General features: G+C 33.0%; 1 protein-coding gene across 10 annotated transcripts in view; it reads left to right on the top strand.

Moving 5' to 3' along the window:
- Positions 1–16,631, top strand: part of LOC109053991 (complement component receptor 1-like protein) — a 37,482-nt gene that overhangs the window by 18,754 nt on the left and 2,097 nt on the right. For 2 of the 10 annotated variants that reach the window (XM_042751450.1, XM_042751454.1), the window contains 8 exons: positions 4,226–4,302; positions 4,417–4,599; positions 4,731–4,904; positions 5,274–5,363; positions 6,961–6,984; positions 8,158–8,172; positions 8,591–8,629; positions 15,833–15,878. In XM_042751450.1, coding sequence (XP_042607384.1) covers positions 4,226–4,302; positions 4,417–4,599; positions 4,731–4,904; positions 5,274–5,363; positions 6,961–6,984; positions 8,158–8,172; positions 8,591–8,629; positions 15,833–15,878 — 648 coding nt within the window. Of the gene's footprint in view, positions 1–4,018; positions 4,116–4,225; positions 4,303–4,416; positions 4,600–4,730; positions 4,905–5,273; positions 5,364–6,960; positions 6,985–8,157; positions 8,173–8,590; positions 8,630–15,832; positions 15,879–16,631 lie in introns of all 10 variants that reach the window. The other 8 variants (XM_042751455.1, XM_042751453.1, XM_042751458.1 and 5 more) reach the window with 6 other exon arrangements.

Below are 16,631 nucleotides of genomic sequence, written 5' to 3'. Positions count from 1 at the left end.
TTTTAGTGTATTAAAAAAAATATCAAAGGCAAAAAGTCAAACTAGATTCAAAAGTCACATATTTCCAAGTTAATATTACACTAATTCGTTTTTAATTATTCATTTTGCTTATTTTATTCATTTCCAGGCGTGATAACAACCCTGTATGAAGTCTTCATGATGGAAATCTGAGACAAAAAGATTTTGTGCTTCTTCCAAATATATATCATGTTCATTTATGCACATATATCACAGAACATGGTGTGACATTAGCAGAATTGAAATAATGAATAAGTGCATTTATTACTGTAATGTTTTAACCATTTAATAACATTACAAGAAATATTGTGTATACCTGTGAGGTGACCAAGGATTTGCCCCATGCCATGAATTTGTGTATTCTTTTAGGTCAAAGAATAGGCCAAGCACTTGTGTTGCTCACTTATTGATCTTTATCAAATTAGTCGTTTCTTGGTTGTGGCTTCTGATTTGTCAATACAAAGCTTGAATCCACAATATTTTCACAGCTATAATCCACAAGAATTGTATTTAATGGATTTTCTTAATAAAATAGTAATTGTTAAGGCACTCTACATATATTGTATTCATTTTGACACCGCAGTTTCAGTAATACTCAAAAATCTGTTTATATAACAGTAAAATTTCCTTATTAACTTTCTTCTTCGTTTTTATTTATATTATTATTATTATATTAGATTTAACAAAAATACGTTTTTATTATTACAAAATTTTTTCTCGTTAATAGCTGTTAAGTCATCATAACGCTATTAATATTCATAATTAAGTTTCTCGTTATTATGAATCATATTCTATTTTGAACTGTGAGGGAAGACTTCCATAAACCTTAAAGTTCTAAAGTGAAGTTTCACAATCAGTAACGGAAGCCCCACCCTCTTTCAACGTCACATTGTAACGCCCTCCTTAGACGGAAATTAGGAAATAAAATAAAAAAAGTGTTGATCTCCACCAGTCTATGATCTCCACCCTTATCCTTTCCTGTAAGTTATGCTGGCCTTTATATGCCTCAGCCTGAAATGAGCATTGAACACCGACACTCCTTCTAAAACACCCGAAGGTAAGGTTGATTAAAACATTTAATGTTCGCTTCTTTGTGTATAATTTATAGTACCACAAGGCACTCGCCATTATTATGAGACATTATCCAAAAGAAAAAAGAAAAGAAAAAGATATGACTACGTAATTTTATTTTATTTTATATGAAAGTATTTATGTCACAAATTATATTTTACGTGTGTGGGGTTAGATTATGTTTTCTGTTTTTGACTATTAAAATAATAGACGAGGAAAACGCAGTGACCATCACGCCCTTCCTGCGCGCTGCGTAACGTTACCACTTTCTTTCATCGTAACGAATAGACTTATAAGAACATTAAATGAAGCTTCGTTGATTAGCTAAACCGATGTTTATGCATTCGTTTTAAGCGTGTTGTCTAGTAATGTGACATATTAATAATTTAAACCCCATCTTGATTGTTATGCTAGCGGCTAACATGTTTTGCTCATGTGAATCTTTCTTGCATCTTTTTGTTTTGTTTTTGTACTTAATGCGTTGACGTTTAGTTATTCAAAAGTACATGTTTTAAAAGTGCATTTCTTTACGCTAAGATGTCTTTATATTTATCAGTAGCGAAAAAAAAATTGGACTTGTTTGGAGCTGTAATTCACCGACATAAACACGATGGGATGTAAGGTGCTGTGTCCCAGTGTTGCTCTTCTTGCTTATCTTATGATCTGTCAACATATCCGAGGTGAGTATCTATTTATAAAGAATTTGAACTACTATTTAAAATTACACCTAAAATTTGTGGCTTTTGGTCTATGCCATAGTGCGTTAGCTTTAAGATATCTCATGCTAGTGTAAAAATACCTTCATCAGATACACAGAAAAAGAAACTGTAAAATGTACTTTTACAGTCTTTCTTCCGGCAATGCCATACAAAAATATTCATGACACATAAACAGGGTTGCCAGATCTTACTAGGGAATAAAGCCCATATTAAGCTACTTAAGGTTTTTGTTTGTCCCGGAAACGGGCATGAAGAGTATATAATTATTATTTTTTCAACCCATGACGTTTTCAGTGAACTGTGGGAGTAACTTCCACAGAAGTGTAAACAATCAGATACTACCAATAAACTTGTTTAATGGTTAGCTCTAATACTGCCACATATAAACAAAACCTGGTACAGTGGGAGAAGATGGATAAGGTTATGTTTTAAATATTTAAAATGGGAGATTCTTGAGATACTGTTCATTAAATCAGGACAGCAGATCACAAGAGCACAGTGTCTTTTTCATATTGTTACGGCGGAAAAATAAAATAAAATAAATCCGAAGGACAGAACACAGAGACCTTAACAGAGGTCTTGAAACTGATATTCTTGTGATATCTATGTCCTGTTAGATGAAAATATGGAATGACGGAAAATGTACAGCTCGTTCAGTCAATCTGACAGATAATTATTATTTGTAGTGCACCTTTAAAATAAGTAATCTTTTTTTTTTTTTTTTTTTTTTTAGTTTATTTGAGTGACACTTGGCAAAACCAGAAGTGCCGCCCATATTTTAAAATGCAGTACATTTCTTTAGAGAGGGGTGGATAACATTTCCATTCTAAGAATTGTGTAGTGCTGTAATATAATATTATGAAAGTACACTTTGAACAAACTGTAGACAAGTGTATAGCGTGTTAGCATAATGTTGATACTAGCATCTAACAGTGCTTTGAAAACAGGTTTTATCTTAAATCTTGATAATCCTTATCAGGGGCCACAGAATGCTGCTACTGTACACAGAAATAACCGAAATCTTCACTGGTCAACATGGTACGCGGACATGAATTTCATTGCTTCAATCATGAAATGGATGCATGAACCCAAAATTAATTTTAGCATTTATATGAGCCTGCAACAATATCCTCAGGCTGTTCATTGGTGCCGTTGTAATGCTTTCAGGACAGATTTAATCATGATCTTAGCCAGCAGATGTGATTTGTCCCCAGTGCTTAAATATTTATGTAACCTTGATACATTTTGCACTGATAACTTCAGTTTATGATTTGTTCAGTTGTAGTCGGGACCAGTGTGTGTAGCATTAGACACTGTTGTGTTTTTACCCAAACGTTACTTTAGTTTTAGTGTTTGAAAGAGCCAAAGTTGACAACATTTGGGCTTTATTTAAAAGAGGTAGGAGGGTGGATGATAAAGTATAAGCAACAGTGAACAATGAAATGAGCAATGACCAATGAAAAAAGTAAAAACTGTTTATTAAACTTTAATTTGCTGCTACCATTCGAGCATTGAGATTAATTTTAACTGCACATCTTTGAGTGAGTAAATCATACTAATTTATATTCACCTCCTAGTAATTTTGTTTTACCAAATATAAGAATAGAATGGAGCAGAAGCTGTACTAACAATAAGAATGATGATGATCAAAATAGATCTGCATCAGATTACTGTAACGTATATGTTTTGTGTTTATTTCCACAGCTCAATGCACACGGCCTTCTTTTCCATCAAATAATGTCATTTTAACAGCAGAGCATCTCTCGAGTCTTAGTTTCTCAGATGGATCCACTGTAACATTTGAGTGTGTGATTGGACACAGGCCAGTTGACTCAAAAGCATCTAGATCAGTTACCTGTCAGGGAAACCAGTGGACAAGTCTGGATCTCAGTTGCACAGGGATAGTTCACCCAAAAATGAAAATTGTACCCTACATTTGTAAATTTCTCTAAAAATGCCTTTTGTCTAATTTTTGGTATGTGAAAGGATGTATGTTAAAGATCAACAAGTCATTAAATAGCTTAACAATCATTAAATGGCTCATAATGGTTTTGCCACTGACAGCAGGAAGCATCATAGTATCACACATTTCCTCTGAATACATTACAGGAAAATACATTCTAAACAGTACATATAATATAATTTATTACAGATTACAGTATTTAAAAAGCATCAATTCTAAATCAGTCAATATCTTGAATACATTACAGGAAAATCCTGTGGAAGCCTTCCGGATATTCTTAATGGAAGATATGATATGACTGGAAATTTATTTGGTGACACAGCTAAACCAGTTTGTAACAAAGGGTAAGTGAAAGTCACTTTCTTTGTGCTGGATTAAGTGTGTTTAAAACCATATAGATTTAGGTTGTGAGCTGTGTTTGAGTATTTGGTAAGAGGAGAATCATTGCTTTCAGATATATGTTAGCGGGTAAGGAAACAACAAGAACATGCAGAGATCAGGGATGGGATGGCCGAGATCCTCTCTGTGAACGTATGTCAGTTCTTACATTGAAGAGCACAAAACCATCGCCAATTTGTATTAAAAGATTTTTTTGTGCATTCTGGAAATAAATACCTATTCACCTGGATATGTTTTTCTCTTTAGCGGTTAAATGTTCAGCACCTCCAGCTATAGAAAATGGACAACTTGAAGATGAGCCTTTGGAGAGTTATGATTATTTAGAAGCAGTTACTTATAGATGTAACAAAGGACTTAATCTTATTGGAAATTCAACACTTCGTTGTTCTGAGGATGGAACCTTTAAACCAGATCCACCGAAATGTTTTGGTAAGTTATGGTTCAAATGCCAGTCAAGAGATGAAGAAAAAATCACTTGTGGATTGATTCTGGTTAATGAATAAAATATTTAATGATCAATACTCTTCGTTTACAAAAACTTTTTTTTTTTTTCTTCCCAGATGGGTGTCCAGTGCCTACAATTCCAAATGCAAAAAGAATTGATGGAAGATCACCCCCCTACAAACTGGGCAACTTTATAGAATACAAATGTGAAGATGGCTATACAATGAAAGGAGAAGCTTATATTGTGTGTAGAGCAAATGGATGGGACCCTGCACCACCAAGGTGCATTGGTAAGACTGAATTGATTTCTTTTATTGATGCATGACTGTATGCTGTAAAGGAAGTTTAACCTATCATCACATTCAAGTGGTTCAAAAGATAGAAATTAGTAATAATCTTATAATATCTAAAATAGTAGTGGATCTGTTTACTGGTGTTTTGAATAAAGTGACCAAAATGCCAGCAAATAAAAATTTTCACTATATTCTAAGTCTTGATTAAAAACCAGTTTACATGTCCATTTCTTTCATGTATCTCTGAAGAAACCTTTAGAAAGTTTCTTATCTCTCTCTTGAAGCATGGTTGTATTTCTGGGGTTATCTAGACTTCTTGTACTCCCATTTCTACTTCCCTAACCCAATCCATATGTTGACTCTCAGCCCCATCTACAACTCCCTCTACTGCCACGACTACCACAAACGCTGTGACTTCCACAGTTCACACAACATCCAAGGCTCTTAAAGAGAAGGGTATTGTCTTATACTTTATTAAAAAAATATCAGATACACATTAATGTTCTCCTAATGGCCCTGCTTTAGAGTTAACAACATTAAGTTCCAGAAGGAGAGAGCTCAGAAACTTTCTGTAGTGATGTTCAGACATTTCTTAACAATTATGAGAAAATTATGGCCAACAGTTTAGGGCTGGAAATTTTTAGCCAACACATTCAGGGATGTGATTATAAATATCGCAACACGTCCAAAAATAAAAAATAAAAAGCAAATCAATTGGGAATAAAAGTGGCTACATGTATGCTCTAAATTCATAGAAGTACTACACAGTATGTCTGCTCTGATCTGCTTATAGAAATAATCTGATATAATACTCTAGTCTCAAAGGTAGTTGATATAATTCAGTTAATTTGTATTGCACTTTTCAAAGCACATTCACTAACCATGTATACTGTAGGCCAGATTTATGCATGAAATCTGTTTTCAAATGTTTGCACAAACAATTAATTTGCCAGTAACATTCCAATAGCATACAACATTTTATTATTAGTCTACAAAAAATTTAAAAAAAAAAAAAAAAAAAAAAAAAAGATTAGTAATAATATTATAATAACTAAAATATTAGTGGATCTGTTTACTGGTGTTTTGAATAAAGTGACAAAAATGCCAACAAATACAAATTTTCACTATAGTTCAAAGCCTTGATTAAAAACCAGTTTATCAGGATATTTAATTTTAAGTATATTTTGTTTACGGTAAAATGTTAAGAAAATGTCGTTCTTTCTGTCTTTCAAATGTGCTGACATTGACGAAAGTCTGTAAAGGAAAGGTTGCATGGATGTCTTATACAGAGATGGATTTGCTGCTTTTTATGCAAATAACCTCATGCACACGGTTGCTCAGTTAAGATACTCATTTACATTAGAACAAGATTAAGGAAAAAAATCATGCTGTTAAATGTGTTGTGAATGAGGCAGATATTTTTAATGTGAGGTTCTCTTTTGTGTGTAAATACACCACAGAATTATTGGTGAATGAGAATCACTGTTCTAAAGCAGCTTATGTAAAAATGGATATAATTCTGTTATATTGAAACACTTTCCCCATAATAAAATTATAAATGAGCTGTTGTCAGTACAACTCTCCATATCATTGCCATTAAAACTTTAACTCTACATTAATATCTACTAACTCGAAGAATAAGTAACACTGTAGCATTTTGTGATATTGACTCTTGCACTGACGACTTGATACCTTTGTGACTTTTTTTTATATTGGCCATTATTTTATTGGTTTACGTTATTAAATGTCAGTTCTACTACAGAAAGGTTTTTTTTTTTCACTTTATAACAACATATTAATGTTATTAGCTCTTCATAATGGGACTGTTAGGGGAATACTTTATTTTTATTTATTTCTTTTTTCTCCTTATCATCAGAAAGTTATTATACCTCTGTTTTTTAAACTTTAAACTGTCTGTCCTCTGTATCTTTTCTTTTTTTTTTGTCTTTTTTTTTTGTCTACTCCATCTAGGTTATCCATCTGTTTGCATTTGATGCTTCAGATGTTTCCTTCTCTTTTACTGTTTCCTAACTGTGTTCTTTTTCTTTCACAGAAGATGAAACAAAGACAAATACAAGTAAGTATTATTTATAACGTTTATTTTTGAATATACTATTCAGTATATCTTGTGCTTGTGCCGATTCCTTTTGCCCTTTGGATCAGTGAGTGAATCATTCTACATAACTCTTAAGAATAAATAACGCTGTGTAATAGTGTTGGGCGATATGCTCAATTTTCATATCATCCTGTAGTCAGCCTTTGAAATTGCAATACACAATATTATCGTGCTAATTTAATTATTTATTTACTTAGTTTCATTGCCGGAAAGTGAACCAACTCCAGCATAAGGCTAAAAGCAGCCTAATGTTTTTAATATGACTGAATTTGTATTTAACGTGATAACAATTTAATTGAAACATCGTGAGTTACTAATTATAATGCTTACATTTTCCTCAGTTCTTCAAAAAGCACCTACAGAAAATGAGCAAAGAACGTTGCATTACCAAAGAACATCATCTCAAGCTCAGTCTAGTGCGAGTTTATGCGCTCCCGTTATAATTAGTGAATCTACACTGTATGATGAATACATCTCTTATAGGCATGTACATCTGCACTTTGTTGTTTATGATGAGAAAACTTGTGAGTCAGAATTCAGTCAACAAATCTCCGCTGTTCAGCGATGACTCATCTGAACGCCTCTGATTGGCCATTGCATTCATAAATTCAGCATAATCGTGTGTGATTGGTTATGATAACGTGCAACACTGTAGAAAGGGATAAAAAGAAATGTAATGCAACTAATAAGCCCTAATATTAATTAGATTGTATTACTATCCTGATAATAATAATAATAAAATTATCATCTTGCTATCATCAAAGGCATCAGCCACAGGCAATATCTCTGACTATCGTCGATACACAATACAATTGTCTATCTACACAATCCTACTGTTTAGCATTCTATGATAATGCCACTTGTACTGAGACTTGATGCCTTTTGGCCACATCTTAATGTCATATTCTTCATAATGGGTCTGTTAGGGGACACTCTTTTTCTTAGCATTTAGAGTAATTATACCTCTGGTAACTGTTTAAACTCTGTCCACTGTATTTTTTCCATCTTTTTTTTTTTTTTTTTTTTTTTTTTTTTTTTTTTTAATAATCTACTCCATCTAGATTATCCATGTATTTGAATCTTCAAAAATGTCCTCTTTTTTTACTCTTTTCTAACTGTATTTTTCTTCCACAGAAGACTCAAGTATGTGTAAGTATAACTTTTTTTTTTTTAAAACCTTTTTTACTATACTATTCAATAAAAAGTTGATTCTTCTTGTCAGAAACAGTCGCCCATTGCTCCTTGTTCTTTTTAATCTGAAATGTATGAAACTGGTGGATTATGATTATGTATTCCTGTAAATGGAATTCAAAGTATCCTATAATATGCTGGTTTCTGAGCATTCTGCAGATCATATCATATTTCTGATTGGCCATTGTAGCTTTCTTTTAGATGACAGATTGCTCTTTGGTTATGTTTAATTTTGTTATAAGGGTTACAAAGTGGTTTGTATTTTATGATAGGTTGCAAAGATATGTCTTGTGCTGTTGATTTTGTCTTAATCCATACAACTAATTTACTTATTTATTATTTATTAATTTTATTTTATTTTTTTATTTTTTTGCAGCTATAGGGGCAAAAGTAGGGATTGCTTTAGGTGTTGTGGGTAAGTTACAGTCTGCATAATTCACCTGATAATCTACATGTCCTATACCTGCTTTTTATTCAATACAATCAAAAAATCTGTTGTTAAGTTGTTGCAGTGTTGGGCTTTAAATGGGACATCAGATGCCCATTTTCCACAAGTTGGAATGATTCTTTAGGGTCTTAATGAAAAGTGTATTATTTTTTCGCAATGCTAGTGTAAAATGACACCCTTTTTACCATTGTCAAAAACAGCCTTGTTCACAGGGACCCATTTTGGTGCATGTCCCTTTAAATGCTAATGAGTTCTGCTCACCACGCCCCTCTCTTCCTTGGCATGACGAGCCGTTCTCTAGACTGTTAACTTTATCCGCATTCGTTGCGGAACTTGATAACGAGCACATTCTTAGGAAAGATGATTTGCAAAGATTCATTAAAAAAATGGATAGTTCCTTAAATGGATAGTCCTTAATTCTGACTGGTTGAGCTGGAAGCTGTTGTAAATGACTTTACAAACATACACCTCTTTGCATCAGTGTGTTGCATCCACTTTGCATCCACTTTGTTGCAACCACAACCATTTCTGAGGAGCTACATTGTTTGGTGGAATAATGAATATGTTTTTAAGATAACACTTTAGAATAGGTAACACTTGTTAACTATTAACTACGCCTTTTCTCTCAATAAATTATTAATTTGCTTCTTATTAATAGTTAGTAAGGTAGTTGTTAAGTTTAGGTATTGGGTAGGATTAGGCATGTAGAATAAGGCATTAATATGTGCTTAATTAGCACTAATACATGACTAATATCCTTGTAATATGCATGCTAATAAGCAACTAATAGGTGTAACCATAAAATAAAGTGTTACCTTTTTTAATATAATAATGAATAATGTTTTTATTAATATAACATTTAATTTGATTTGTTTAATTTTGTGAAACCTTGCTACGCTTAACGTCGTGTCTAACAACGCCCCTTAGTTGCCCAGTTAACCACGGCTTATTGGATTTTTATACTTGCTCCAGATGAAGCTGGATCATGAACAGACGTATTTAGGTAGATCGGGGGACGCATTCCCTTCAAAAACAAAAGTAAGCCTCTGTGTCTATTGGATCCAACAACAAAACACCTCAACCGCTTAATCGTAGACAGGGCTGCACGATTATGACAAAAATCATAATTGTCGATTATTCCCTTGAAATTGTAATTGCGATTATTAATTACGATTATCACATTTTACATTTAATGATGTTTATACCATTGTTTGATGCAACTGCATGCCATATTTTTATATGAAAACAAACAAGCTGAAAACACTTACTGAAAAACCTTTAGTGCATTTCTATAGTAATAAGCCTCAAATGTCAAATATACATCGGATTGGTTTCTTTAAAATATAAAAAAAGTTGTAAAAATATGAATGGTATTATAATGTTATACTAAAACTAAAACAATGGAAAGACCCTTCAGATAACATGTAGAAAGAAAAAAAAAACATATCTTAAAGCGTGCAGAATAACATAAGTGGACTTTGAACGATTAATTGCCGCTTTGAACGATTACGTCATTGTTGCACAAAAAATTAAAGGGAGTCAAACAACAAAACACATCAACAAATAAACCGTTATGTTTATTATTGGATCCAACAACAAAACACCTCAACCGCTTAATCGTAGACATTCTTGTCTACATCTGCTCCGGCGTCGAAACAATGGTGGACTGTTTACAGCTCAATCAAGGCGGGTCTATGCTGAAACACCAGTGTCAATCAATCATGTGAATTTTTTTTTTTTTTTTTTTTTTTTTAAATCTAATCAATCAGCTCATCTTTTATAATACAAAATGCAAGGAAACTGAGAATATGATTACAATTTTTCCTTGTTGATAATGAATGTTTTCTGGAAAATTATCACACTGGGCTAAAATAGCATTGAGACAAAAAAACAAGTGAATGTATAATAAACATGTATTTCAGGTCCTGTTAAATAAAAAAAAAAAGTAAAGCTAATGTATATTATAGTAGTATTTATTATTAACAACATTTATAAATGTCAAGCCTAAACAAATATGTTTAAATTGTAACTGAATCTACTGGTTTGTGAGAAATGTGCTATGTGCACTTGGACTGACATACTTCTCTCATTCAGCACAAATCCAGATGTGTACGTTTGCATGTGTTTTGCATGCTTAACGTTAATTACATTATGTAAGTTGCAGCACGTTTCAGATGATAAAAAGTGACCTGTATTCTGAAAAACTGTGCAAGTTTCGACATGAGACCACAACCTCGCCTGAAAAAAGAAATGCAGCTGCCTAAGCTGTTAGTTCATTATGTTCCAACCACCGCTCTATAATAGAGAACTGGATTGCTCATGACATCATAAAATGTGAAGCCATCGTGGTGCCATATTGGTATTCCCTAGTATTCATTTCATATGTTATTTCGATACATAAAATACATATTTTATAGTCACCATTTTGCAGATTGATTATAAACTCAACTAAAAGGCTTCTTTCCAGTGGCCATCCTTCACAAAACTTAACATCTACCAAAGTTTTATCATGGTACAATGCAAAATGTTTCAATACAAGCATTTCATACAAATGTAATTTATGCAGTATTTCAAACCTATAACCCACGGGAGAAAATCAACCAGCCTCAACAGTTTAACATCAGCCCAATTTCATGAAAAAAAATGCGGATTTGGCGACCCTGCATCCAACAAGAGCTGCATTCAAAGCCATTTTAATACTCCGCATATGATAGCGGCTTCCTGATGTGTGAAAATTATATTGAATATTTTCAAAGCCGGCGGTAATGGTCAGAAATTGGGAGCGGAATTAAGAACAGTCCTGCGCAGGGTTTTTATTACAAAAATGCACATAATGAATAGTGACTATAGAAGGCAAAAGCTGAATCCCAGACATTTTGAGCGATTTAGAAATCCCGGCCGGACGCATTTATTATTATTATTTTTTTTTTTTATTATTATTTTTTTTTTAGTAATGTAGTAATTTAGTAATGCAGTAATGTTGTGAAATATTTTTACGATTTAAAATAACTGTTTTCTACACATGATCCTTCAGAAATCATCCTAATATGCTGATCTTCTTCTTCTTCTTCTTCTTCTTCTTCTTCTTCTTCTTCTTCTTCGAACATTTTTTTTATTTGCCGATGCCTCAAAAATTTGTACAATATATATACTAATTATAGGGGTGTAAACTGGAGGGTTCGTCACAATATGATATTGATTCTCATAACCAGCAATACGATATTTGCCGATGCCTCAAAAATTTGTACAATTTCGATACGATTCGATTCAGGAATATATCAGTCGATTTACTGATATGATATTATGTACCCGTTTTAAACAACCATCTACATTTTCGTTAACCCACAAATGCAACCAAATTATATAACATTTATCTGAAATTTCAACATACTGTACCTTAGTTTAGACATTCTTTTTTTATAACAATGATAAATAGATAATTGGAACAGTAATAAAAAAAAAAAAAAAACAACATCACACAAAAGATCAGTAATCTTATGACATGACAACAGTACAGAAAATCTTTCAGGCTTCTATGCTAAAATAAGCAATGTGTAAAATAGTGTAAATCCTCTTTAGGAAAAAACTAAAACTCCAGTTGTACAAAAAAAAATGTTAATGTAGATAAATATTTAAAAAAAATAAAGCTGTTAAAAAAAGACTCTGCTTTTTGGCTGCTACTATGGGCTCAGTGCTAAGAATCTTTTCTACAGATTGATTACAAATTACAAGCAATTACAAACAATAGCAGAAAATAAATACAAAGAAACAGTAGTTTTCAGGTCTTTCAGGTCTAAAAGAAATATTAAGGTACAGAAATGTAAATAATTATATGTAAAATAACCATGCATATTAACTGTATAAATTAAATATAGATTAATCCTTATTTAAGTTACTAAAGCAGTGAGAGATGTTTTCTTTGACAAGTTTATTGTTATTCTGCTTTCACTTTAAGAATGAAAGCACAGATCCAATACTGTTACTGTTTACGTTAAAAGGTTAGTTCACCCAAAAATAAAAATTAGCCCATGTATACTCACCCTCAAGTCATCCTAGGTGTATATGACTTTCTTCTTTCAGACTAATCCAATCAGAGTTATATTAAAAATTGTTCTTGCTCTTCCAAGCTTTATAATGGTATGTGTGGGTGTTTTTGTTCAACAGTCCAAAAGTAGTTAAATAAAGCACATCTAACTATATTAATACATGCGTCACATGGCTCTGGGGGGTGAATAAAGGCCTCCTGTAGCGAATCAATTCATATTTGTGTAAAAAAAAAAAAAAAAATCATATTTAAAATTATATAAAAAATGTTATGTAACTTCTGCAGTCTGTGTACGTGTGCTTCGGATGTGTGTGCGCAGAAAACTTCTCACAGCTGTCCCGAGCAGAGTATGTGAGCAGAGTGGAGCAGCAACAATTTCCCCTCCACGCTCCGAGCATTTAATAATCACTCCGCTCCGGGTTCACTATTTCCCGCTCCCGCTCCATTCCTCGCCCACTGATATCAGAAACACCTCTCCGCTGTAGGGTTAGGATCACCCTAACCTCCGCTGAAGTATTTCTGCATGTTTGAAATATCATAGTTCTGTTCATAATGTATACTAAAAGAAGATAAAATAAATTAACAGGAGTTTCATATTGGCTTATTGGAACACTATTGTGCAAACTTTTTTCCTACCACATGCCAAGCTATGTGCTATGTGTATAATGGTTGTCAGCATTAAAAGGTATAATCAGTGCTTGAAGTGGGCCGGCACTTCTGACATGTTGCCGGTGAGTCAAAGCATCTGTGTCTGGGTGATTAGAAATGCCAATATATCATACTACCAAGAGGGGTCAGCTCTTATCTCGACAATTCACGAGAATGAATGCAAGCAGAGTCGGTCTACTTCAGTGAGAGATTATGTCAGGAGAGGTAGAATAATACATTTTTGATTACTAATTTTAATCAGTACATTATAGGCCAACGAAAACAATGCAATAACCTGCTTTTTTTAGTTGTTAAGGTAATCACATCATTTTAAACCGGTAAACTCATGGAATTGGAAAGTCCAAGGATCCAGTAAGTGAATTCAAACAGTATCAAAAGAGTGCTAATGCAGAGAATTGTGACTTGCTTCCAGATCTCAGTAAATTATTCTTTTCAGTGTGTATTTGGCTTAAAAGCAAGAGTGTTATAATGGATGCTGGCTGAAGGCGTCAGTGGTTTAGTGATTCTGAATGGATCAGGGCAGGTAGATCAAGGCTGGAGCTGTAGTGGTCTTTGACAGCTCCTTGTGGTCCTGTTTGGTATCGCAGCTCGACTTATGCTTGTTTGTATTGAAAACTTTTAATTATTGATTGATTGTGGCACTATACATACATTGTGAATTCTGAAAATTACTTATATATTTATTTAATATAAAAAAATAAATAAGGGGGTTGGTCAGGGGTGAGTACCGGCACTTCTTTTTTTTCCACTTCAAGCACTGGGTATAATTATTGTAATAATTTGTTCATTTGTTCTTATTTACTGGCTGTCCCTTGTCTTTAATAATGTTTGAACTTTATAGTGGTTTTTGCTGAAGTATTAAAATTGAAATCGAGAATTGTCAGATTTTATTGGTATCTAAAATACTGGTGTCATATAAGCTTATTTATTAGAATAAAAGATAACATAGATTAAAAAAAAAACTGATAACAGCAACTATTTTGTTTTATTTATTTATTTGTTCATTTATTTTGGCAGGGACAGTGGAAATGTTGGCAGGGCAAGTAATAATTTGAACCACTGGCCCGACCGGGCCATTAGAAAAAATCCTTAGCATTGAGCCGTTTTTCAGTGCAATTTTATTCCCTTCCCTCTCGTCAACTGGCAATCACTTAAGTCAAATGCAGTCATCTGTACCTGTTAACTAAGGCAAGAATGCCAGGAAAATGTCAATATCAAGAGCTTTGGATACAAGATGACCACTTCAAAGACTGGGTGTTAAATGTAGACGACAGAAAAGCAAAAACTAAATGTGAAGAAATAAAAAGACTAAGTAATAAACTTGACTACAAACAGAAAATCCTTCAGAGCGTTTAACCCCTAAAACCATAAAAAACATAAATTAATTACTGTAGAAATAGTACAGAAAAATATCACAGCTTTATACTTAAAACTTCTGTGAACAGTAAATAAAAGTAAATAAAGCTTGCAAATGGATGGATTTAAAATACTGTCTGTGGCTGGTTTTTGTCTGCTCAGTGCTCAGCACAACAGAGTTTTTCCGTTCATTACAGGTCATGGAAATTCAGCCTTTTAGTCTGTGAAAGTCAGGGAATTTGGTGAGTGGGAACCCTGATACTACAGATATTGATATTTTATCCATGACATCGATACATCATATCGTTAGACATTTGATCAATGTATCGATCCATATCAATGGATCGTTACACCCCTAATTATAAACTTTTTTTCAGGATTCTTTAATTTAAGATAAGCATTTCTCTGAAATAAAAAAGGAGCCAGTATATTTTATTAACCTTTTATTAAGTTATAAAAAATTATAGTAAATTATTATGGAGCCAGTATATTTTATTAACCTTTTATTAAGTTATAAAAAATTATAGTTTTTAATTTGGCAAGGATGCATTAAATTGATCTAAAGTGATAATAAAGACATTTATAATGTTACAAAAGATTTCTGTTTCAGATAAACTGTTCTTCTGAGCTTTCTGTTCATCAAAGAAACTTGAACAAATTCTTCTCAGCTGTTTTCTTCAATAATAATAATAATAATGTGTTTTGAGCAGCAAATCAGTATATTAGAATTATTTGTGACTATACATTTGACTGGAGTAATGATGCTTAAATATTCAGCCTAGAATGAGTGAGCATTGAGCAGTCCAGTTAGTCAGACAGATCAATGGTTCAAACCAACAACCTAAGTAGCATTTCATTAGAGAAACCAGGAAAGAGCCTGAGACATCCCCCCACTAACAACATCACAGGAAATGAATTCAATTTTTTTGGCCAATCCCCCGTCAACTGTCACACAGTATTGGTTTTATTTGTAAAATATTCAAGAAAATTAGTTTTGTTGTGCTTTCATGTAGGACTCTGATGTTACTAGAATAAGAATTTAATCCCTTTTTTTTATTAATCAAGGTTAATCATTTGTAATGCAATTCCTTTTTGTTTAGGGCTGGTTGTGATTGGAGGGGTGAGCCTTGTGTATTTCATGAAACGGTAAGTTACCTGCACCGCCTCATTCGTTTCTTATGTGTTTTCTAGGCTCTTCTGGGTAATAAATTAATACCTTGCATTCAGTAGTTGCAAAACATTTAAAAGGTTTGGGTGTAATTTCCACACATTTTCCATGGGAAATGGAGATGCCTTTGAGGTTTAGGATTAATATACCAGCTGTTTATCATGCTTTTGGATAGCAGCTCAAACTGCAAAGGTGGTGACTTTTCCCTGGTGTAGAACTAGACATAATCCTGCAGAGAACGCCACCTTTCAAAGAAACCTCTGCTCCCATGAAGCATTGCAAATGACTACTCCAAAAAAACTACCTCTTTCTAGATATGAACCTATTCACAGTGACCCTGGCTGTGAATACTGTATATAGATGTTCACTTTTTCAAAATCTGTTCTTTTCACCATCAGGTGATTGGAACATAACCTTAAAAGTACTTATATTAACAGATAAATACATATTTCTGAATATTTTGCAGGCAAATGTATTTTTATAATCAGTTGTATCATTTTTGTTTTAGGCATGTCATTCACATTGCTTCATGGGCATTCTGTATCCTGCTTTTTTGCTTCAAATCAGAATACTTAATGTTGAGATTCATCTTGGTTGTTTATTTGATTATTTAAGAAATGTTTAAATCCCTTTCAGCAGAGAATGCTGACAAAGTGTACTGTCACTTTTTTGAGCAGGTGATTAAATATTAAATGCAATAATGTATCAAACCACAAAATGCTTCATTATAC

This window comes from Cyprinus carpio, chromosome B23 (genome assembly GCF_018340385.1).
Source record: "Cyprinus carpio isolate SPL01 chromosome B23, ASM1834038v1, whole genome shotgun sequence".
Classification (NCBI taxonomy): domain Eukaryota; kingdom Metazoa; phylum Chordata; class Actinopteri; order Cypriniformes; family Cyprinidae; genus Cyprinus; species Cyprinus carpio.
This window is presented reverse-complemented; position numbering and strand designations above follow the sequence as displayed.